The 26,384-nt window shown below is 41.9% G+C and overlaps 1 protein-coding gene across 20 annotated transcripts in view; it reads left to right on the forward strand.

The window, feature by feature from the left end:
- The window catches only part of nrxn2a (neurexin 2a), a 394,188-nt gene that overhangs the window by 361,406 nt on the left and 6,398 nt on the right, over window positions 1-26,384 (forward strand). For 14 of the 20 annotated variants that reach the window (XM_072662789.1, XM_072662798.1, XM_072662800.1 and 11 more), the window contains 3 exons: window positions 9,076-9,247; window positions 13,263-13,352; window positions 17,030-17,358. In XM_072662789.1, the coding sequence (XP_072518890.1) occupies window positions 9,076-9,247; window positions 13,263-13,352; window positions 17,030-17,358 (591 nt within the window). The remainder of the gene's footprint in view (window positions 1-9,075; window positions 9,248-13,262; window positions 13,353-17,029; window positions 17,359-26,384) is intronic. The other 6 variants (XM_072662797.1, XM_072662802.1, XM_072662799.1 and 3 more) reach the window with 1 other exon arrangement.

A 26,384-nucleotide genomic window follows, 5' to 3' on the forward strand; every position in this document is an offset into this window, starting at 1 on the left:
CCCAAAAAATGGAATTGCCTTGGAGCAGTTCCATAGAAGAACCACTGCCTCAAGAACCTTTCAGTGGCTGACTGCTGAAAGAACTATTTTAGTAAACGAGAGCGTGAAGAACCTTTTTTACAGTTTAAAGAGCCTCCTCATAATTTGTACCATGAGTTCAAGCCAAGAACCGTTTAGGAACCTTTATTTTTAAGTGATTGTTCACAGCACTGCTTCATTTATTTATTTATTTGTTTATTTGTTTGTTTGTTTTGATTTTTTTTCTTCTTTTTTTTTTTTACTGGCAGACAAGCCAACTGCCTAACGGGTATGGCTTTTATGTATTACACTGCAACCATTCTCTGCATTGTCTTTGGAAATCAAATTAAAGCTGCAGCTTTGAATCAGCTTAATTCTAGCTATTTTCAAACCCATCACATATCGGCTGGAGGGGAGGAACCAACCAAAAAAAGGAGTGGGGGGGCATATGAGTGAATTTGACAACAGTGATGGTTCGGCTGTCCAGGCTTATCTTTGCGCTGTGATTGAGTGTGAAGGTCGCATGCTGTGACACCTATTAGCGCTCGGTGTGTTTGTGGGCAAACAGGAGGGTGAGGTCGGTGGGCTTTGGCATTCGTTCTCCACAGCTTAAAGGTCAGCCTCTCTGGCCCAATCTCCACCCTACCCCAACCCCCCCCCCTTCCAGCCTGTGGACTGGAAAGACATATTTGCCTTTAATCAGTGCTATCTCTCTGCTCCACGCTAGGCCAATATTCCAGACCACCTGACTCTTATCAGATAGCCCCAGCTACAACATTGGGGGGGGGGGGGGGGGGGGGGGGGATAGTCGAATTTGCCTCTTAGGCTTTTCACTCTGCTCTTTATTTTAAATTAGCTTCCCTCATATGCATAGTCTCTTCTGTCTTACCTCGCTTGTGCTCTAGCCTCCCCAAAAATAAGTAGGGCAGGCAAGCGCCAGTGCTAATGAATGGGGGGCTATTCCATGTTGGGAATGGAGAACATAAATGCATGTCCCAAAAAACAGGAGAAACAGCAGTGCTGGCTGGGTTTTGATGAAGCTTAAGAGAAGATTGGTGCAGGGATTTTTTGGCCCTGTGTTTAAAATGCAGACTTGCAGGCTGTTTCATGCAGGCCCGATCTTGTCCATGATATACTGAAGTGAAAAAATCTCTCGCTTTATTCCCACCTTCCTTTTTTGTTGAAAAACATCAACTACATCTTGTATCAACTACTTTCTCTCAACAACTAATTGGTGTATTTAAACGGTGGTACATTGAGGACGTATCCGTACCCGTATCATCTGCCACGAAAGGAATTCCACAAGCAGAAATAATTGGCAAAGACTAAATGGAAAGACAACAAATGGCTGAATGTGAGAATGGGAGTGTACAATGCTTCTGCCTTATGTTAGCTGGTTTCTGATATTCACACTGACTATTTGAGTCAGATTAGGTGCTAGGAGCTTAATGAGCGGTATCTTCCTTCCAAAGACGTGCCATTTATTTTCTGCCAAGCAGCGCCGGCCACACTGTTCAAACCAGACGCTGTATTGTGCCGTATTATTAAACCTGAGCCTCTCTCGCTGTGATCATGTGCTGTGTTTCTCGGGATGGAAGTCAGAGCCACTGAGACGAAACTTAGCACTAGCAGGTCTGAGGATGTATTTTTAAACTTATTGTCCTCATGGTGTAATGTAATTCCTGAAGGCATCCAGGCTAAGGGCAGATAGCGTATTTGTAGCTGAAATGCATCATTTTCTGGCAGCAGGTACTATAAATCATTCTCTGTAGGGCTCTAATGGTGCTTCGAATGTGTTGAGCGTGCCCTTGCAACACAATTGTGAATTTTAAGAGCATGCACTGTATTTACAGAATGTTCACCGTGTGAGAAAAAACATAGGCCAATAAACATGCATAAAAATGTCCACCCAAATGCCTCTGCTTTTGAGATGCGTGTGAGGCGATAGGTAGGCAATAAAACGAGCGTTACTGTTGCTGTTAAGTTATGGGACTTGCCGCTTGGCAAGGGTCCAGGAAATCTCCAGCAGCCTCCCTCGTTCCGCCTACGCCCAGCCTATGCACACACACACACACACACAGGAAAGCCTTCCAACTTGTTGGGAGGTCAGTGTGTTTCAGGAAAGCACTGAGGTTAGGTGCAGGGCAGCGAATAGAGCGAGAGAAAGACAGATGGAAAGAGAGACGCCAGGGCACAGTAGAACACTCTACCCTCTCCTTCACCTTCCTCCCTCTGCTCTAGTCTACCTCCAGCCTTTTCTCCAGCCACTTCCACTCTCTCTTCATCAACACAGGCCTTGTAGCTCTTGTGCCAGCTATAGTAAGCAGGCCAGTCTGCAGTCCAGTAGCTAGATAGACAGATGCAGGTCAGCGAGCAGCAGTGAGCAGCTGTATTTGAGAACAGAGGAGATGTTTGAGGAGAGAGGAGGCTGTTACAGTACTGTTGAAGAAAAACCTTAATCTTGGTCCAGGTGATAAGGTTTTTAATATTATTAGCTTTCAACAGGTCACCAAATGCAATTGCCATTCGCCAGAAATGACCTTTTTTTCCCAGGACTCATTGTGCCATTTTGCAAGAGTAAAGTCTATTTAGTTTCTCTGAGCCAAAGCACTGTTTCTGATAGCTCAGCAGGTATTTTGGGGAAATGAGGGCTAACTGAAATCAGTATATTGTAGGAAGAGGCATAAACATAACACAAACATAAACACCCTCTGTAGTTAGACAATGTAAATTATTTGTGTGGCCTGTGCAACAGCCTAATGTCCAAATGCTTGCTTGTGCAATTACTATATTAACCTTAATACTGAGTACTCTGTGTTATCTGTGCGACTAAGCACACAGACCTGAGATGTCCGTACTGTGATGGTTCGGTTTGAATGCAAATTCTGTTACACCACTACCATGGACTAATGAAGTCAAAATAGAACTTATTGGCCACAATCATTTAGAGGAATAAATTATATATTGCCAACTATGAAGCACGGGGGTGAATCTTTCAAGGGTTGTGTCGCTGCCAGTTGCATTGGCAGTGTTTCACAGGTGGAGGGAAGAATGGATTCCACAAAATACCAGCAAATCCTGGATGCAAATATCAAACCATCTATTAAAAGCCTGAAGCAGATAAGTGGCTTCTACAACTGAATGATGATCCAAAACATACCTACAAATCCATCCTGAATAGCTACAAACTCAATAGACACAAAGTGACACAAACCCACCTTTGGAAAGGCCCTCCTGACCTATACGTCATTGAACATTAGTTAATAAACAAGCTGTGCATGCAAGACAACCCTAAAATATCTCAAAACCTGAGGCAACTATCTCTGCAACGACAAGAATTGAAGGCTTGTATGTGAAAGACTGTGTCTGGACGTTTATATGGGCAATCAAACTCAATTCTGTGCAATTACAATGTTATCATTTTCTTTTACCACACATTCAAGCAGAACCTAAGGCATTTGGTACCCAGATTGTACCAAATCAGATCCTGCTCTTCTCAGTTCTGTAAAGGAATTGCAGTGAATCCAGTTGGCTGTCCCTTTAGCTAGATAGATCCACTAATCATTTTCTTTGCTGAGTTTTTTTATTTGTGTATTTTGTGACTTGCATTTGTCAAAATTATTTTCTGTAAATTTATGAATTCTTTGGTTTGATTGAATTACACTAAAATATTCAGTCATGCATTGGTCATGCAGTGAGCAGGTCCAAAGTACAAAAATCATTGACCAAGAAACTCCTCAGTTGGGGACAGCTGGGGACAGAATCTGCCATTTTCTGAATCTATGAGTGACAAATTGTGTTTAGTGCATAAATTGTGCAGTGGAGAGTGTGAATGGTGATTGAAAGGAGCATGTGCAGGATGCTCATGATGCTCTCATGCCCCTGGCCTTTACTGCAAACCAGTCTGTCAGTCTTGTTTTGCAAGACGTTTGGCATTTGGGGATTAGAGCTGGGTGTTTTGTACGCTAGCCAGCAGGGACAGCCTGTTGTCAGGTGATCTCCTCTTGGCCTCGTGGTGCCGCCTGCTCGTTACCGGCTGCCCTGGAGAGATCGCTCATCCTGCCTGCTCACACAGTGGCCATGCACCTAAAATCAATGGCCTTTCACTTTCCTCCTAATGAGTGCCACTAATATGATGCTCCTTCAGACCCTATTAGTCTTTTGGGCTCTGTCAAGCATCTGTGCATGAGAAGAACATGACACTTGACATCAACCTAAACTGCTCTTGTGCCAGAAGAGCATCAGGGCACTTTCTTGGATGAAGGTCTCACCAAAAGCAAAGCAATGGGCCATGGAAAGCTTATGATGAATGAGGAAGCACAGCAAGAGTGGCTTAAGGAGGGATAATAAATACAGGATAAAATACAGGCTTTTGCAAACTTGTTCGTCCAGTGAAGTGCCACAGTCTTGGGACGCAAATGAGGCACAGGAAGGACAGCCGTTTTGGAGTCAGGACTACATTAGGGTTGCATAATTCTTGATAAAAGCTCTTGTCTCTGTAAGAAATCATTTCTCAGGTGATCCAGCTAACTGAAGCTCAAATCAAACACATCACCCATTTGTGAGCTCCCACCCTATGTCTCTTTCAAAAGGTGGTGGGGTAATGAGCTTATTGTCATGTTATGGCCATGTATTACATAGACACAGAACAGAAACCTGACACATCATACGTGTTAAAACTTTAAGGTACCACCAACATTTTTAAATGTGGTAGTACCATTATATTATTATACCCAACCCTTGTGTAGACTTTCACATCTTAACAATTGTTCTTTACATTGTATCAGAAGATTGTATAGAACATTGTGTTCACACAGAATATACATTTTCATTTAACATATATATATATATATATATATATATATATATATATATATATATATATGTGTGTGTGTGTGTGAAAGAACTGATTTTATGCACTGCTTTTGATTCAAACTTCATTAACAAACAAGATCTCAATTCTAATACTTACACTTAAATAACTAAGCCAATAAGGGTTATTTAGTATAGAATATTACTATATTTCGAATTACATTATTTACCATACTGTAGAAGAACCACTTCTGGTTCCATAATGAATGGTGTGAAGAACCTTTTTGTTTTGTTTAAAGAACCTCCATATCATTTATAGCTTCTTGAGTCTTTGAGGAATTTTACCAAAATAAATCTGTGTTCTTCTCAAAGCAAAATCCCAGGGCTAAAATAAAAACCTATTTCTTGGCACTGAGCGGAGCATGGCACGTCTCAGACCGGCTGACGACTTACTCTTCTACAGGTGAGATAGGCCGACTATTGGATGAGAGCCTGTCAGAGAGGAGGAGAGACAGAGAAAAGACGAGATAAAGAGAGGGAGCGCAGAGGAGGCTGACAAAGAGCCCATGGCAGGATTCCATCCTCCAAGTGCCAACTGATAGCATTAAGCACTACACCAACAGCCTCTCAAGAGCCAGCAGACGTACTACAGCGATTTTGCCTGTACATACTGGCTTAGGTAGAAAACAGACGAATTCTGGCCATGTATAATTCCAATTTCTTGCTTTCAAGAACTTTTCAATATGTATGTTTAGATATAGACCCAACCTATCCATGCTTTGTTTCTAGCTCATGGGTTTCTATGCTAACGTTTCCTCAATAACTCAACAAAAAAGCTGCATCTACAGTATATAACTAGATCTACAGTATATAACTAGATACACTGTATGTTCAAATGTTTCTGGACACCTCTTCTAATACATGCTTTCAGCTACGTCATGTTGCATCTATTGCTGACACAAATGTGCAAATGCACACACATAGCTTGTTTTTTCCTTGTAGATAAGTGTTGCTAATAGAATAGGACTCTCTAGAGCTGATAGACACAAACTTATTGGTACCATGCCTAATACCAGGTGTGGGCTAGAGCAGTATAAAGCCCCACAGCATTGAGCTGTGGATCAGTGGAACTGTGTTCTCTGGAACGATGGCGCTTTTAGGAAGAGTTAGGGATTTGAGGATGAGGAGGGATGGTGATAATCATGACCTCAATAATGCTCTTGTCACTGAATGTAATCACATATCCACAGCAATGCTCCAAAACCTAGTAGAAAGCCTTCCATGGACAGTAGAAACAGTTACACCAACAAAAGCAGGATAAACACTTTTTTTAATAGCCTTTGAAATATCTGAAGAAACAATGGATGAGCAGGTGTCCCAATACTTTTGTCCATATAGTGTTGATAAATAAATGACTGTTTTTGACCAGACCTGGTTTTGACCAAACCTGACTCGTATGCTACAATTGCTCTTTAGGTTGAATCAGCGGGTTAGCATTAAGCTACTTGTGGGCTACTTTGGAGGTCATCGTAGCGGCTAAAGTTTCTTTCAAAAGTTTAGGCTGGAGTTTATTTGCCGCCCTAGCTATTCATAATCTCCATGTATATTCATACTCATTTGTATGGTGAGGAGCTGTCAATATGAGACTAGCGGTACACTAATGCTTTGCTTGTTATCCCTGTCCTTCAGTCTCCAGAACATGCTCTGTATTCATTGTATGTTGCGTTTGATATTTGTCAGGCATCAGCATCTAAATGAGAACCTGTCAGTTGAGGTCAGAGAGAGGGAAGAATATATCCAAACAGGGAACGTGTGAGGAAGTCTGATCAGGCTCGAAACCAGGCTGCTTTTTGAACGCTGGCTCTGGCTCTCTTCCCACTGGCCTCGGACTGTTGGATATAGTGGGTCATGACAAGGCTGTAAAACAGCTGAGCTTTTCCCTCTGCTTCTGCAGCCTGCCACATTAGCACCATGACCTGCAATTCCCCCAGCTAGAGCTAGCGCCATGCCCAGCCCCGCCCCGCCCTGAGGTGTCAGCACACAGCCACTCAGCAGCGCCACCTGCAGGCAGCCTGTGCTTAAAGAACCTCAGGTGCTTTTCACTGGTGGTTGGAGATGAGTCTCTGTTTAAAGCAGAAACAGCAGGAAAGTGTCAGAACTGATACATGTCAGTGAACGGCTGGTGGTGGCAAGGGAGGGGAGGGAGGGAGAGAGAGAGAGAGAGAGAGAGAAAGGTGATGAATGTAAAACATGGAGACACACTCCATTTCCCACCTGCATTACAGAGGACACTGCTCTGCTCCTCTCCCAAGGGTGAGTTACTGCAGCATGACCAGGCAGGCAGATGTTTCTCTTTCCTCCCTGCATCTGACCTCTCTGTTTCCATCATTTCTCTCTCTCTTCCTTTCTCTCCGCACCTATGCTTTTTTTTTGACTGCCAACCGTTTGCTTGCTTGCTTTCTTTTCACCTAGCCATGACTGATCATGAATTCAAATTGATGTCACACAATATCTCTGACTCATAGTTTTAATGGTATTGATAGTCAGGGCTGAAATACGGTTTATCGCTTCAGTGTGAATGGGTGGAGCTGAACTGCTGTCGGCTGGTGCTGCATTTGGGTACTCACTGTAAGGTTGCAAATCTGAGGCAAAAGTGTCTTTACTCTGTTCGGCTGCTTGTTATAAAATACATACATCGACCAGCAGCTTCAATAATACCACCTGCTTGTTTCTACACTCATTGTCCATTATATCAGCTCCACTTACCACACAGGAGCACCTTATAGTTCTACAATTACAGACTGTAGTCCATCTGCTTCTCTGCATACTTTGTTAGCCTCCAGGACCACCAGAGAGCAGGTAGTATTTGGGTGGGGGGTCATTCACATATATGATAAGTGGAGCTGATAAAATGGACACTGAGTGTAGAAATAAGGAGGTGCTTTTAATGAAGCTGGCACATGGGAAAGGAAGCCTTGAGCTTAATATTGTATTCCAAGTCATTTTTGAGCATTTCTATTGGTTCATTTATCATAAAGGAATAACTGCCAGATTCACAAAGTATCTTTAGTATCTTCATTTTTGCAGTTTATTATATTTGTGAATCTGGCCGTTATTCCTTTATGATGAATGAACCAATAGAAATGCTCAAAAATGACTTGGAATACGATATTCGTACATTGACTTCCAGTTAAAAAGGTTTTTTTCTTTTTCTGTAAAATTGACATTTGCATACATCCAGCATTCCTTAGCTAATGACAACATTTACATAGACCACATATGAGTCCTTTAGGTATACTTCTTTTTCACCTTGACCCCGAAGTTTAGCTTTTACTGTCAAAAAAATTTAAAAGGTCACATTTCACATGACACAAGCATTGGCATCATCAAGACTCCTGAGTTCCCCACTTCTCCATGCTATTTACATGACAGAAAATTGTTATTTTCCTTTTTCCAACACCACTCAAATGCAGCATAAATTTTCAAATGTCAAACAACTATTGTCTTTTTTGTCTTTAACTATACAGACTAATAAGGCTGTTTATTAGTCTCTTCCTGTATTATTGTATGTTAACATAGTTGTATGGTTGTAGAGGTATTTCACTCCCACTCACCCTCACATTGCCATGGCCCTACAACTTAGGCCTAATGAAGGTCCATGGTGGATGTCCTTGTGTCCCCAGTGTCCTCTTTAAAAAATATATATATATATATATATAAATATATATATGGTTATCCTACTGTTGGGTTGATGTTCACAATACTGTGTAAGTCTCCCTTTGGTGTCATTTTAAGAGACACCAAAAAAAACAGTCCAGTCTAAATGAGCTATGTGTTGGTTTGTAAGACACCGTGTACCAGCACTGAGCAAGCATGGCTTCATTAACTTTAATAAGGCAGACTCAAATATCATTGCTGTCATATCAAAAACTCCTGTTCCTGTTTTTATTATTTTACACCATTGGAAATCCTCAGTTATAGTTACCCTTTTCATTGTGTGTACATTTAATGAAGAACAGGTCGACAGAATTTCCAGAATTACTTGGAATAAAATCTTGTTCCATTAACATGCAATAGCCTACATGTCCTGCCAAGCTGCCATTTCAGAGGTTTGCTGTAATAGTGATGTTACCATCCAACACCACAGTGCTGTGAATTGTAGTGCTATAATGAATCTTATTGTTACTGTCCAGTACTTCCCACCCAGTCCGTCCTTCTGAAAATGCATGTCCTCTTCTTCCACAGGAGCAAGGAAAGATTGGGGTGATCTTCAACGTAGGCACTGATGATATCACCATAGATGAGCCGGCGATCGTGGTTAGCGACGGCAAATACCACGTGGTACGCTTCACGCGCAGTGGCGGCAATGCCACTCTGCAGGTGGACAACCAGCCCGTCATCGAGCGCTACCCATCAGGTAATAACTCAGCGGCTGGCTGGAGAGCGGGAGGGGCTGGAAGAGGGATGCCCTGACACGTGGGCTGGGAGATGCTGTTTGTGTGCAGGAGGGAGGATGGAAAATACCAGGAACAGCTGCACACGAGCAAGGACACATGGAGAGAGAGAGAAAAGAGAGAGAGTTAGAGCGAGAGAAAGAGAGGGAGAGAAGGCACAACCAACCCCAGACACGTAATTATCGCCCTCAAAATAAACTATGGAGACCACGTTTTTCTGCTCCTAAATCTGATGGATACTGTTTGAAGCCTTTGGCATCAATTTAGAGGCGCATTGGAGGCATGCCTTGTGCCAGAGTGCAAATTGATTTATATTTTGCGAATGCACGTTATTAGGTTTTGAAGTGTGCCCATTTCGCCTTTAAACTCTTCCCAGGCACTCTGAGTCACCGTGTGGAGGGCCCAGATAACCACCGCATGAACAATCTAATAACAATTGCAAATTGACATATTTCCCTCCAAGCTGCCTCGCCTAATACATTCAGCCTGAGATGAATTTGGATCCTTTACAGTATGCAGCTAGCCAGCTTTGCTTTTGGGCAGGCGGAGGGCATCTGCGTAGCTGTGAATGCGTTCCTCTAGACAAACTTTCAACAACGAAGCCGGGCTTTCGTTTTCAACCGCTTTGCCAAAACACCTCTGTGGGATTGACCGCAGGAAAGCTGGTGCTAAATTCAGCCTACACTGCAAAAAAAAAATTATACCCTGGCAGGTAAAAGCTGCTTTAAAAAAAAGCTTAATGTCATCAATATTTCTAATAGAAATTAGACTGTTATGAAATTAGCGCAACTTATGTAACGTTTTTATCACTTGATTACAATCATTTTATCCTGGCAGATTGTCTTGGCAGATACTTTGGCTCATTTTAAAATGCTTCCAAGGTTTCATCCACCCTCAATATCAGCGGGTCTGTCCTCCTCTCAGCACACTTGAAAAATGCACATTAGGGGTTAATAATAAGCATTCAGAGGTGGGGCTTGCTTGGTGAAGAACTGGCAGGGTAAAACAGAGCCAGTAAAATACTTTTCTGCTTTGTACATCACTACTGCCAGCAATGGGAACATCAACATTCAGAAGGTCGCTGCCCACAGCTATGTGACAGAGAGAAAGATGTCCATTGGCCGTGTCCAAAACGTAATAAGTGTCCGAATTGAATGTTTATATAAAATTCTGCCTGCTGAGATACCTACGATGCCATGGCTTATTGCTGCCTGCAAAGTGCGTCTCAAACACGATTCGGTTGTAGGTACCTTCATCACAATGCTGTCAAGGTGCTGACTTATGAGATAAGATAAAGCCATTATTCCATCAGAAAGTGAGGAAGTTACAGACACAGCAGAATGTCATTTTCTACCTCTTGGGGGCGCACTAGCCAGGTTCTGCATAAAATGACTATTGTTCTAGTCACTAGTTTTAATGAAATGCTACAGGAAGTATATATGTACATATTTGTGTATGTGAATATAAGTTATCAGAATTTTCCTGCACTTTAAACTAGTAATATTATCTGCAAATGGAATAGGATTGACTATTTTAGGCATCTTCATTTGCCAGGATATCATTATTTGCAGTCTAGAAATCTTAACTAACTCAACTAAATGAACTACATACAGCGCTATAAGCTGAGCCTCTTTTAACCTTTGTAACAACAAGCAGGGATTGTTCTGTCTATCCCTGTGGCATACCTGCTATTGAACCGTTAGCCGTGCTCAAACAAACATCTCCCTCTGCAGTGGCCCACCCCTCTGCGCTTACCCAGAGAAATGTGAGCAAACTCTCTCTCTCCCCACTGTGTGCTCAGGGACTTGCCTCGCTCTCATAGCTGCTGTTCCACAGGAAGACATTTTCTCTGCTTCTAATAACTGCCCCCGCTCACGCCCAGGCCTCATTTTCCAATCTGTTCTCCAATACACTGCCACACACCAGGCCTGCTGTCTGAATCAAGGGGCTTTCTATCAAACACCGCACAAAGAGGGAGAAAACTATTTGAAAAGAGCTCCGCTCGGCCCTTCCGGATTCTCCCACCCGTCTGTTTTCTTCCATCCTTCATAGAGCGGAGGCTGCTCTCCCGACCGCTAGAGGTTGAATGGCTAGGCTCGCCCGCTGCTGGAGATTTCGTCTGATTTCTGAAAAGGAAAATTGTTTTTCTACCGCTGAGAGTTAGGCTTCCCGGCCGTTCCAGTGCCTCTAAGCCTCCTCAGGTGCTGAAGGTGGACGGGGCTGTCCTTTGCTGAGCCAAGGAATAAGCCTGGCTCCCAGGTAGCCAAAGCCCTCTCATGCTGCCTTTTTAAACCGAGTTGCAGACGTTTCTGGAGAAGGGCTCAGCGCTTCCCAATGTTTTTCTTTTCATCCTGGAGGACTTCAAAGACCTGGCCATGTGCGCACGGCTTCCAGGACACGCAAAGTTCGTGTGTAAACGGAGTTGGCAGTGTTTGGCTGAGATTAACAGCCGTGATTAATTCAGTTAATTAAAACGGAGGATTAGATAACGAGATATGTTGTCTGATGGCAGATTTGAAGCTCCCTGTGGATATGAGCATAGACAGGCCCCTTGCATCTGTTCTAGGATTTTACTAAAAACAAGGGCAATATTTTCCATGAAGCTAAGTTATATTGTCTAAAGAATAGGAATTTTGTCAAAAACTGAACAGCCTCTATGGCAAATGCAACAGGATGTGTTTTATTGGTTAGACTAGCTTTTTCTCTTTTTTCCCTACCTTTTTTCCCTGCAACACCAGCTGCTTACTCATGGATGAGCTCTATTTCAAGTTTTCTTTGAAGGTTTGGCAGAGCATTTGTCACACATGAGAGCTTCTAACAGGCTTAAGGAAGTGGGAGGTTTTGGCCCCCATTCAGAGTGCAGGGTGGGTAGGGATAGTGCAAGAAGCGATGAGGCGGGTGTCATAGGATGAAGTCGGCACATCGTGCCACGTACGGACCAGTTACTACAGGCTTATGTGAATCTACCTTCAATTCTACTGTGGAATAACAGACCTGGAGTTGTTCTTGCTGTCAGGATGCTTTGACATTGATGGCGCAGAGAAGGACCAGGTCTGTTCTCCATTCTTTTAGCTGTAGACGGTCAAATCAAATACCGTCATACAGCAAATATATCAACTTGGACATTCAAATTTCAAGAAAGCTTTCATCCCGAGCTCAGTGATGGGATACTGGTAGCCAGTTTAAGAGTTTAAGAAAGGCTAATGCTGTCATGAAATAATGAAAGAAAATGACAGCGGAAGGGAGGCAATGGAGCTGAGGTAGACGTAATGTGGCGAGATCCTTATCTCTCGCTTTCTCTCTCAAAGAGGTGACAGGTCCATAGAACTCATTTTAGGCCTGGTAAAAAGGCCTATCAGCCCCTGTCTCACACACGAGGACAAAGGGAAATGTAGTAGCTCATCACATCCACATCGTCTCTTATCTGGGATACCAAGGCATAAAGTCAATTATCGTGAGGTTTCTCCCCATAATTATGTGTGAGGTCTAACGTTTCTTATTTGAATATAATTACTGGGTGTTTCTCAGACACAAGAACATGTCTTCCTGATGGTATTGCATTTGCATTGTGTTTAATGCATGTCAGACTATGTGACACTATCATTGTGGGTCGTTGATGTCTTTTTGATTATTGTAGATCTTGCTTCGCAGAAGTGACATTGAAATTAACGAACTGATCAAACTAAACTATCACTAAATATGTTCTCACAGCACTCTAACCAGATTTTAAACTGTTCTAATTAGTTTCTAAAACTGTCTAAGTAACTAACTAAGTTTAGCCCATCGTAAACCAACATAACGCACATCTTAAAGCTAGCTTATACTTCCTAACTTGAAAATCTTGCTAATCTTGCTAACCTTGTTGCCTTGTTTTTTTTGTTTTTTTTTTATTTGTTTTGTTTTTGTTTTTTTTACTTTGTGACGCTTGAACTTCCAGATATTAACCTCTAACTATCTGTCTCTCTAAATTCTTTGAAGGGAACTTTGATAATGAACGGCTGGCTATAGCCAGGCAAAGAATTCCATACAGACTCGGTCGGGTAGTTGACGAGTGGCTACTCGACAAAGGTAAAAATAATGGCTTAATTAAACAGTGACTTAATGGCTTATTAAGACTCTGGAAGAGGTGCAGTTTCCGGAAATCGACTGTACTGTGAATTGGCATCTCCCAACACCAATTTGAAATAGTAGCTGCCCACTCAGCACGTCCAATGTATTGATCATCGCTTTGCTGCCATCTGGGCCTTTTTGCCCATGTTCTACAAATACGAAACTGTCCTTCTTAAACCTTCCTGAGAACTGCACCGCTTCAGAGATTAAGGTTTAATACATAACATAATCCCTGACTAACCCCTCAATAACACCCCGTAACTGTAATAAATGTCTGTAAATAGTTTGCTGCTTTCTATGATCTGTTCTTCCTCCTCCTTGTCTTCCCCTCTAACACATCAACCGTTGCTAAACATGATTTACAAAAAAAAAAAAAAAAAAACGCTAACTCATGGAAAAGGGATAAACATTCCAGTTCCAAATAGTTAAAGGGACGTTCTTTCCACATTAAACAGAGCATAAAGTTGACGCTAACCCGCACCTGATCTGTCTTTAACCCTTTGAGTGTATTACAAAAAACAAAACTAGCAAGAACGCTTGTGTTGGGCTGAATTTTCACACAACACCTTTGTATGCATGATTCACGAGGAACCTTACTCCTTGTTATGCAGAAGTGACAAACAGTATCAGAGCTCCTCACCGCCCCGTTACATCTGCGCCATCCTTGAACACTGTAAATCAGAAGCCCTCCGCTCACATTGTGTGCAGCATAAAGTTCAGCGACTCTGACTTTTTCCATTCGTTGCGCCTTTTTCATCTATATGCAAACTCTTGTGATGAGCAAGCATCTGGCTAAATGTTAAGTGTAGAACAAATACGCTTACACGACAGCAAGTAAAACTGACCTTTCTCTTCCTGCATATCGCAGTTAATTCAATTTGAAAACAAACGCTAAGAACTGCCATGTAATCTCAAGCTTAGCTTACCGTTTCTCTGAGTTGAAGGGTTAAAGACCATGCCCAACATCCATCCTAACAGCCGCCTAACATCAAACCCCAATCAACCCCATGCCGCACACACGTTAGATACGTAACTATACCATCTACTACATAGATCGTGCCTAACCCGTATATTGTAGACCTAATCTTGCATTTAAATAGGTCATTAACCTAAAAACGATTACTGCCTTAAACCGCTACGCTTCCAATCCGTGATAATACTTCTCAATAACTCAGAGGGTTAAACATTGTCTAACTATTAATGCTAACAATCTTGCCACTAATCCATTCTAAAGAAAATGACTCTCAGTCATTTCAACTAAATGTATACACATTCAGTTGACATATAAACAATGTCCCTTTAACATGTGTAACATCTGAGCTTTTGTGATGCACCAGACCCCTCATATTTCACAACTGTATGCTATGTTTGATTTGATGAAGGTTTTTGATATGAAGGTATGATGTATGGTGAGATAAAATCATGTTTCTCTTTCTATGGCTTATCAGTATACCGCCACTGTCACGCAAAAGGATTTTCATGTTTTGACACATTTTTTTACAATGTTTCAGACCAATAGAAACACTAGAAACACTCTAAAACACTCTAAAGTTGCCATTCTGGAGCTATAAAACATGGCAGTGGCGATATGTTGGTAAAGACTGGTCTCTACAGACTCTGCATTCATGCTCTCACGCATCTTCCGCAGTCGTGATAGAGCGTGAGCTGAGCAACAAAGATCATGCCAACCTTAAACCACTCATGTCATCTCCAATTTTGGAGCTGTAGTCTGGTTTGATGGATACATGAGCAAGCTGGAGACTGCCACTCGTTAGATATCTGGGTGATTCAGGAGAAACGTTTTTGCCAAGCCTTAAGACTCATTTCCTAGTCAGAATCCGAACACCTATTTATGTATTGTGTCAAGGGACATAAAGTAAACGCGGTTGCATAAAAAAAGGGAATGACTCATGTTGGATGGTTCAGGCACGATGAGGAGAGTAGCAGTCTGGAATTAGATTTCTGCATGCGGTCCATTCAGACAAACGAGTCCTGGCCTTTTTTTTCCTCATGCTTACTTTTGTCAAACTTAGTTACCATTCTACCATTAAGAACTAGAGCCTACTTGTGTTAAAAGGCAACCTCTCATTAGGGATGGAGTGGCTCTCACTAAGGGCATAACAGCTGCCCACTTCATAATCAACTGTGTCAGAGTACCTGTTCATCAGGAATAAGTAGATGGCTCAAGTCCAGTGTTCAGTAGCCAACAGCAATAGCCCCCCCCCCCCCCCCCCCCCAAAATCAAGTGTCCTCTTATCATTTGAAATAGTTATTGGCTCAGGTAGGTGTGGAATTCTTTTGTCAACTCAGTTTTATGTGGTTTAATAAAGATTGCAGCTTTGCTTTACTAGTTACAATTGTATAGTTTAGTTTATTTGGACAAAAATATTGGGACACCAAGAAATTAAGGTAATTGATTTGTCCTGCTTTTGTTGAAGTACATGTGTACAGTCCAGGGAAGGCTTTCTACTAGATTTTGAAGCATTGCTGTGGGGAATTTGCATTGCGCTCAGCAACAAGAGCTTGAGTGAAGTCAGGATGTTCAATGATTACCACACCACCTCACCCCCAACTTATGCTGAAAGTATTGAATGGAGCACCATAATCCCAGAGAACACAGTTCCTCTGCTCCACAGCTCAATGCTGGGGGGCTTTATACCTCTCTAGCCCACACCTGGCATTAGGCATGGTACTTATAGATAATTTTTTATCTACTCCAGAGAGTCCTAATCTATTGGCAATACTTCTCTACAGAGACAAGACAAGCTGTGTGTGTGCATTTATTAGAAGAAGTGTCCACAAACATTTGGACATAAAGCGTACTTGGTATGGACATTATTGCCACATTGCTAACTTGAGGCATAGCTGTCAAGAAAGCTGAATGCAGAGTTCAAGGGACTGAATTTTTAATGACAAATAAGTGATATGTGCGTGAGTGACTGTGTGTGAGTGTGTGTATGCCTCAATCTGTGTCTGTGCATGGGGCCTAAGGATGAGGAAGAAGCCCCTCATGCCCTGGTAACACATTAGCATTGGAGCTAGCAGATGACACTTATCCATGCAGATTAGCAACAAGAAGGCCTCTGAATAAAACATTTCCAAAAGCTCTTTACATATTCATAAATATTGTTTTCCAATTTTGCTGCCTTTATTCACTTCATTATCCATCACTCAAGCCCTACTAGGTTAATGAGGCTCAGATGATGATATATACTTGTCTGTTCCGTCCAAAAGATGAGAGCATTTTTCCATTGGTCTTCCATCTAGTCCTTCTAGTAATGCTACTGCAGCTACTCTGTAGCTGATCTTTGACTTCATCTTTTATACATCACTTTGACTCATGCTCAGAGTGGGTCAGAAGTGAAAGGCCATTAGAATTGGAGATTTCCATCACTGGCTCCAAATGTTTAAAGTGTTATCAGCCCATGCAGGTAGACCTTGACACAAAATATGCAGAACTTACCTTCTAGTCCATACTGATGTGTGGCTCTTTGCTTCTCTGTTTCTGTCTGCTTTGCTGTCATTCTACCTCTCTCTCACACACTCGGTCCCTATCTCTCTATCTCTCTCTTTCTTTCTCTCTCTGTCTGTCTTTCACCCTCCATTCTTACCATCCCTGCTCTGATCCATCGCAGGGCGACAGCTGACCATCTTCAACAGTCAGGCAGCCATTAAGATCGGGGGTCAGGATAAGGGCCGGCCATTCCAGGGCCAGATCTCGGGCCTGTACTACAATGGACTCCAGGTGCTGAAGCTAGCCGCTGAAGGTGACCCCAATGTGAAAGTAGAAGGCAACCTGCGTCTGGTGGGGGATGCGCCCTCTGTTTTGTCTACAGAGACCACCTCTGCCACACCTCCAGCTGCTGCTGACATGTCGACCACCATCATGGAGACTACCACCACCATGGCCACCACCACTACACGCAGGCAGCGTTCCCCGAGTCTGAAGGACAGCATCACACAGGTGAGGGAGAGATTTTGTGGAAATGTCAGGAACCACCCTTAAGCCCTCATAAGCCCTCAAAAAGTAACCACTGGTGTTTGTCCATCCTTACATGTCATATATTATATTTGTAGTAGCTTCTGTGTAATTCATATGAAAATAAGTATTGGGACACCTGCTTACCCATTGAAAAGCTGTGTGTGTATTTGCACATCTGCGCCAGCAATTGGTGTAACTAGTAGTTGAATGCATTCATTAAAAGGGGTGTCCCTGAACATTTGGAATGAATGTACTTAATGAAAGAGATTACTGTAAATACTGTAAATAGCCACAAACCTCGGCAGAAACGGAAAAACAACACAGGCAATACCATCAGTATCTATGTGTGCTTCTTTCAAATCAGCTATGTAATATTAAACAGGTCTGTTTGGGGTCCGGGAGGCGAACAGTGACTGAAGAAGCTTAGTGGAAGGTAACAGGTGGCATATTTGCCATCTCTGTAAAGTGCTACTGTAGGCAGCTGCCCAGTTTGCCAAGCTTGCCAATATATTAAAGGTGGCTCTGCTAGTAGGCCTCAAGGGCATTATTGAGCATGGATGCAAATACTTATGATCCCTAAAGCTAACCATACACTAGAAAACTTTGAAAAAACTCTGACTAAATTTTTTTTAAAAGACTAAAGTCAGACACTCTCATATCAGGCACTCTCAGATCTAAAGAAATTGTCTCTCAGAGTTTTTAGTCACAGACTATGATTTTGCAGTGACTGATTATGTCCCATCATGCTCCTGGTGGAAGAGAAACTGTTGAACAATGGAGCAGTAGTTTATTTAGAAAAAAAAAAAACAAACAGTGCAAAATGTTAATGCAGGTTCTTTTCTGCTTCCTGTTGCTGGTCACAGCGTCCCCATTACAATTAGAATGAGCCAAGACTCAAAACGTATGATAATATTAAACATGATTAATTGATTTTATCAGACCTTTAAGATGAGTTAAAACGGCTATCTTGAGCACTTTACACCAAACGATGGAGATGACAGGAGCGCGCTGCAACTAGATTTTATTTAGCTAGATTTTATTCCAAGATTGAACATTTCTCTGTGAGAGTAAAATTGCTTGAAAGGTCGCTTGGTGTAAGGCTGGCATAACTCTTCTCATGTTCTGTAATCTGCCTCATAAACTTCAAACCTGCTTTTTGGTTTCTGTATCAGCCGTGTGCTCATATTGAACTTTTTTGTTTACTTGTCATATCTCTCACATTCTGCAAACATCTGACTTCCCTTAAGACCTTACAAACTTTGAATACTGGTATGGAGTTTTCCTGATTTATCTGGATACCTCTCTCCATATTTCACTCCAGTTCTAAAAACATGATCTCTAGCTACAACTTAGCTACCCAGTGCTACTTCCTGACATTTCCTTTGCCACAGTCACCCTGGACTTCTCTCAGGATCTAAACCCAGACTTCTGTACAGCTATACAGCTACTATGTGTCACCCTGTAGTGTTAAAACGATATACAGATAAAGTAAATTCAATTGAATGCTTCAGGTTCTTGTCTGTCAAAGGATAGTTACGCCCTTGGACAACTACTAGGGATGTCCCGATCAGATCCAGTGGATTGGGATCAGGGCCAACCCAGGCATATTTTAATGGATCAGATATCAACTCATTTTTATTTTAACCTCGATGTTCAGAGCGCCATATATGGACTTTACTGCCCAGTCAGCAGCAGTAAGAACATTCTCAGAAGTTTAGAGAAGTTTAGAGTCTGCAGTGCAGAGCTATTTTACAGCGGAACATGAAAACAGAACAGAATATCTGAAACTTTATAAAACTTTTATGGAAACACTCTGTTTAACTGATGGGAAAACCGCACGTCTTTCTTTGTGTTTAAAACAGCACTGAACAGCGCATTTAGAATGCACACACACGCTAATGTGCACACACTATAGAAAATACACTGACGACTATCAGTAGTCGACAAACAGCAACAGATATAAAGAAACCGCAAGCTGATTTTACTTAATTAGCAGCACATCTAAACTGTGTGGCTGTATTATTCATACAGACACAAAGATCGGATCAGTATTGGCTAATACACACCATTACGAGACTCTGATTCGATCAAGGGGCAAAATAACTAGATGGGGACATCCTTAAAAACAACACACTTATGTTTAAACACCAACACCAAACTTACTGAATGTAGAATGTAGAATACATACAGTCGTGTTATGGTTTGGTATGTTTTATCATTTGCAAGATACTGTATATGGCACTATATTTAATTTCCCTCATTTGCATGCACCGTTAGTGATCATTTCCCCCTTACTTTCCTGCAAAAAAATACCACCTGAATGAACACAACACATTTTACATGACATAGAATAGTTACCTCAGTTTTCTGAATCTGACCCATTGTCTCCACATTCACTGCTGTAAGAGAAGGATACTTACTAATTGACTTTATGCCTGTTTTACATATTGCTTTCTCAAGAATGTCTGCTCCCGGTTGCTGCAGTCTTTAAAGTAGTCCTGTTGTTTCTCTAATCATTATCACAAAGAAATATTCTTCTCATCAAAGCCTCTGGAGGACACAGGCAGGGCAGCAGAACTGGATTAAAGCATTTGATTACTTGAATGAAAGTTTGATTGAATTGAATCCTTCATTTGATTTATCTCTCACGCTGATGAAACACACTGATGCTTTATTTTTAGTTTTTGTAGTTGTTGTTGTTGTTGTTGATGTTTTCCAATTCTTTAGTCTTTGCTAAATTCACTTCTCCCTGTCACTCATTTAAAATGTGCATGATTGTTCTTACTCCTCACAGAGCTATCTGTCAAAATATGACTCTCTCATGTTCCTCTCATGCATCTGGTGAAACCAAGCATTTTGCACTTGACTCGCAGCAAGCGTCTACATCTATTGATCTAAGAAAGCTTGTTCAACTTGAGCTAAGCCAGCATCTTTAAAGGCAACAGCAGGGGGCCATTAATGTTTATCTTATTGATTGTCATATCTGGCACCATTCCCCATGTTTTGATCCCTGTAATGTATCAGCTAAGAAGCATGAGCTATCAGGAATGACTTTGCAGAGTTTCAGTATTCTTCTCACCCTGTCAGGCTTTATTTGTGCGCCGTTCAACTCCATTGATCAGGAGATAGGAATTGATATGAGTAAAAGGGCACACTCAATAACAATCAGTGTCAGTCAGAGCCGAACTGTGAGGCTTCTCATAAGAAACAGCGCAGAGCGTTAAGAGTGAACGTGGATGGACCCAGATGCAGGCCTTCTCTGTGCTGTGAATCCTCCTAATCCAGCCTTAGATGGGTATAAATAGCCATACAATGCAAAAGTAGAGAAATGGGAATGTGAGTGAGATGGCTTAGCGCTAAGGGACTCTCAATGCACCACTGCTCTGTTTCCCTTCCCGAAACGGGAGAGAGAGAGAGAGACAGATTTAAACAGGATGATAGTGAAGTGTTATAGATAGGAAATTCATTCAGCCCCTGAGAGGAGCTCCATTAACATTAGTGTGGGGTTACAAGTCATCTCACAGGACAGCTGCTCATTATAGGTGCAATGTTGTTATTTCTTTTCATAGAAAAAAGGTGAATAAGGTGTTCTGTAATGGCGGCAGTCTCGACAGCCAGACCTTAGAGGTTGTGTTATGTTGTTATGTTGTAAGTTCAGGCGAGGAGTTTCAGGATGTGATTCAGACAACAGATTTTGCACCTAGCCTATCTATTTTTCCATTGTTAGCAGCCCAAAGTCACAGTTTTTTTGTATATATCACAGGTCCAAGCACAGAAGTGGAGCCAAGTGTTGAGAAAACAAACAGGTGTAGCCATGTGTCCTATTTTGTTCCTACATACCACCAAAACTAGGCTGACTGCACACGGGTCCAGTGCTTTCATACAGCCTGGCAGTATTGAAGGAGCTGTCCCTGTTGCCAGTTTACTCCTTCACTCACTAACCCAGCTAAAGCAAGTGTTTCACTAGCATCATGCATTAGCACAGACGCTAATCCCATGATTCCTCTGTTGTAGCAGCAGCTGCAACATCTAACTGCATTTTACAGAGCTAAAACTCACATTCCCCATTGGGTCTCCAAGCCTCAGCTAATCATGAATTGTGGATCCAAAGGAACATTCTAAGCTTATAATCAGCGCAAGATGTGGGCTCTGTAACTCTTTCGCCACCTATTTGCCATCAAGGTGGTTCCAAAGTCCTTTTGCTATGTTACTGTATAAGAGTGCTGGCCCTTTTACTCCCATTGAACATAGTCCTGAAGCAAAACCTTACCGGAATGAAAGCCCCCCTTTTCCCTGACATTAATGTCTCATCTACAGCAGCAGTGGACTTACTTTTTCAAGACAATGCATCCTAATGCAGACCCCTCTGATGACTACTCGCTTCTGTCATGCTTGACCAACCAGGTCTACACTCTCAGCATACATTTTCTCTGACTCATTTTCCATGTGTCTGGCAGAGCAACTAAATTGATGGGCACTATTCTTTGGCCTTGGCTTGTGTAACACTGCACAGTGCCTCTCTGTAATCACTTACAGATTGTCTGTCTTGCATGTTCTTCCAGGGGACTCCAGAAAAATTTACATTTTGCTGAGAAGGTCACTGGTGCCTACTGAGTCCACAGCTTGACATATCAACTATTGTGCTAGTGGCCTTATCAGACATAGGTTGTTATTGTTTTACTTCAGTTTAGACCTTGACAGTCTCAATTCATTACAATTCAGTAATTCATAAATTTACAGTATTTCACAACCGAGGTGCTGCAAGCTGTTGTCCAAATAAACCTATTGGTCCCAGATCATGACAAGTTTAACTGCCAAGATCAGCTCTGGCCAGTTCACCCAAGCCCTAATGTTGAGATCAAAGAGAATGAAGGCTCTTTCCCAGCTAAATGATTGATCTGTAAATGTCCCCGCAAGTAGTCCAACCATGTCAGACACACTAGCTTGTGTCAAAGGGACTGTCTGTGAGTAGGGCTCCTTTATGTAAGGTGACTCTTCTTTTTCCAGGACATGTTCTCTTTTTGGGACCTTTTCAAAAAAATGTGCGCAGTGCAGACTGTAAAAAAGAAATATCAACACGAAATCCCAGAAGCCAGACATTGCTTTACTGTAGGCTCTATGATGGACTGCCAGTCTATAATTTTGGCTGCTGTTGCCCCATTCAATGGGGTTCGTTGTGACAGCTCCCTGTACCAGAGTTGTAGACATGATGTTGGCAAAAACAGTGTTTTCCTGTTGGCTATTTGTCCTGTTGGCTGTCAAGACAAGTCATGGACAGTGGTGAAGGGTCACTGCTGGGTATCTGAGAGGCAGGTCATGAGCTTATGAGTTTAACAGTGCTACCAGAGGCTACCTAAGCTTTTCTCTGACTCTTCAATTCTTTTCAACTTTCTTGTATTGTCTTTGGTGGTCAGCTGGACTGCTGCAAAATACTAGTCACAGATGTAACTGTTGTTCTTTGAATTCTAGATTTTCAGCGTCGCCAGTCACACAGAATCTGTGCAAAGTCTTTTTGGGGTACCGATTGTCTTTAAGTACAAGGCAGACTTGGTAATCATCGAGCAGGGCTTCTGTAATAAAGGTAAAGGTATTTGTCACTGTACTATGTGCAGCAAAATGTGTCCTCCGCATCTGAGGTAGTGAACACACACACACACACACGAGTGAACTAGGGGCAGAGAGCACGCACCCCCCCAGAGCAGTGGGCAGCCAACTCCAGCGGCCGGGGAGCAGAGAGAGTTGCTCAAGGGCCCAACAGTGGCAGCTTGCCGAGTCCGGGTATCGAACCCACAACCCTGTCATCAGTAGCCCAGAGCTCTAACCGCTGAGCCACTGCTGTTGCCTTTCAAGATGAAATGTACTTTACTTTTTGGAATAAAACGCATTTAACTCTGAGCACCAGCTATTAGAACCTGTGAATTTCTTTGCAGAACTGCAATGTGGCGTTCAGAGTGTCGTGACACACCGATGCTCGCTGTACTGAGCTAAGAGATTACCCTGCTTTCCCCACAAGGCCTATTAGTTTTACACATTCTACACATATGTGGGTTCCTACAGCCGTGCATGAGGTCTGTATTGGCAGAACTGCAGCATCCTGTGATGTAAGGATGCAGCAACTCGCAAAATATGGGTCATAATATCGGCTGAATTATTAGTCTGAAAACCATCCGATACCAATGCACAGCTGATCGATCCTTCCATCTCTAATGTAACTGTGTGTAGATGTGCGTAGAGTATCTATTGAGTATCTGTTGTGCTTCACATCACCTCTGGCCAGCATGTTGCTTTAACACAGTGGAAATTCAGACGAACTGTGCAATACGTCACTTTTCTGCACACATTTTTGCAAAATAGTAGGGCCTAGGTTCGTTCATTTATTGCTTAACCAATTATGCAACCCCCACACGTGGCACCAGAAGCAGACAGCTTTTACACCTGCACTGAACTGCACCACAGCTCACAAGAAAGCGAACCGATTTCAGCAGGATCAGAGATAGGTTCTCTGGACCATTCCCAGGCTCGAAAACAGCTTTTACGTTTGACCAACCGACCTGACGGAGCAAGCGGACCTGGGCCCAGACGAAAACTCTAGTGTGAAAACGCCCTAGACTTCCTATCACCATGATTACATTCGTAATGTAATTAGTAGAGTGAATTAGTAGAGTGGTCACCTTATTGACTTGTGTTGAGTAGTGTCTAAACTTAGAGGTATCTTTGAATTTTTTGCCTTTTCAAACTAGCTGAGGTTTTTCTTGGGTAAATAGCAAAGCACTTTTGTAAGTCACTCTGGATAAGAGCATCTGCTGAATGCCTTAAATCTAAATGTTAAATGTAATGTGTTTTCTGTAAACTCCCACATACCTAAGGCAGGCTTTTGCTGTGTTGAATCAGTGTGTCTTTGTTCTAAGAAGGTTTTTGGATGATTTTGAGCTTTGGTTTTCACCAATCAAGCAGGCTAATGATGCAGCATGTGACATGCAAGTAAAGTTCGGGCTCTCGGAATACATTTGAAATTAAGCCACTAGAGGAGCTGCCAAGCAAGGCCTTGATTAAGTTGACAACATTTTGTCTCTCCCTTTGGGATGACGACGTTTTAAGTGCCCTCAACTGGGAATGCTTTTTGTGTTTGTCTTTTTCCGCTGTGTCACAAATTAGTCATGGTGCATTTGTCACAACCTTACGTACATATCGAAATACATGTAACCAGTGATTCCAGCACCCTTCATAAACTTGTCTTATTAAACACATATGCATTGTGCAGAATTGCAGATAAGAGAGGTCCTAATTATGCTTTAATAAATGCAGCCAGGCAAAGCTAATGCTGCAATGCGTCTTTTAATGAGAGAGGCTCAGATTGTCAGAGTCAGAGATTTGTGTGTGTAGTAAATCAGACTCACATGCAAATTTATTTCAGCTTTCCGTTTGTCACAAAAGACATTGCAATGACTTTGATCATTTTAAGTAAAGCTTTGATGGTGCAATGCAGACTTTGATGGTACCTTTGATCTTTTTTCTCAGTATGTATTTCTCTAACTGTAGCAGCATGCAAGCAAATCAATACTTGAAGAATGAAAAGCTCATTAAAAGCATTATCTGTTTATGTCCGTAATGGTGATAATGAAGTCTTCAAGTGCATTTTCAAAGTCACATGAGCCCTGCTTAAGAGTGTCTGCAAGCTAATTCAATAAATTAAAATTCAATAAATTAGATATCAGTCATTGCGTAAGTGCTAGTATTTCTGTGAACATTTGCATATATATATATATATATATATATATATATATATATATATATATATATATATAGCAAATATATATATATAGCAAATATATATATATTAAATATATATATGCAAGCAGCCCAGGTCTTATTGAATGAGGAAGATATGCAGATGTCATGTGGTGGAAGCCTATGAAGAAATTGTTGAACGTTTCAGAGCCTGCGGTGTCACAGCCAGCATGCCTGAGAAAGGATCTACCATTTGTGTTTATTTATAATATAATATTAAAGGTCACACTCCACTCAAGAGTTTGAATTTATTTTCAGGGTTTGGTATGAATTTGCTTGTGGAATTATGGTGGGCCTGAAATAGCAATATAAATGTCACCATTGATAAGAATCCTCTTATACCCCACGCCTTGCTAGTTAGATGGTGTAGATGATGCCCCAACAAACGGAGGTAGGCTTGTCCAAGTGAATAGTGAAATTGTTATGACCTCCTGATAGGAGAGGACAGACTGATGCATTAAAATCAGTCACGGCCCGGATCCAATTACATGTTTTATGAATATGAGGTGCAAGTGCAGAATGTTAATTCGACCCTGGCACTAGACCAGAGAACAACAGAGACGTTACGGCTTACCCTGTGTTTTGTAGACAAGTAATAAGAAGACTCTGTATATGGTGAGATTTTATATGGTCATTTAAATCACCAGCTGAGATTTTATCCTCAAGTCATCACAAATATTCAGTAATTAAATTTGGCCAAGACCACATAGAGAAGATAACAGCCAGATCTTCTGTATGAAACTAAAAACCATATCATGGAAAACTGATTTTTAATGCTTATTTTGATGCAGTAAACACTAGTCATTTTTTCCAGAACACCCATCATTCCAGCACGTTCAGTCTGCAAACAGACGGTTTTTAAATCATTGTTTTTGTGACGTCATATTTTATATATCTGCCCATTCAGCCTAGCCAACCAGTTTAGAGTAGTTTAGTCCCACCTATTCAATTTTTAAGGAGTGTTTTGTCCTGGACTGCACAGTACAGGCCAGCCAATCAGAACATACATCACTTCACATATATTGCTCTTAAAGACATATTTACAAAAACAGCTTGTATAAATCAGTGCTGTGTTTACATTAGTACAGTAGATGGACAACAGCAAACCAGATATTCCATTTTTCAGTGGAGCAGCAGGGGAAACATTTTTGCCACTGCCAGCGGCAATGCCAACATACTGCCGCAGTCAACGGAACACTCCATCACGAGTTCAGTTTTCC

Source organism: Salminus brasiliensis, chromosome 18, assembly GCF_030463535.1.
Source record: "Salminus brasiliensis chromosome 18, fSalBra1.hap2, whole genome shotgun sequence".
Taxonomy (NCBI): domain Eukaryota; kingdom Metazoa; phylum Chordata; class Actinopteri; order Characiformes; family Bryconidae; genus Salminus; species Salminus brasiliensis.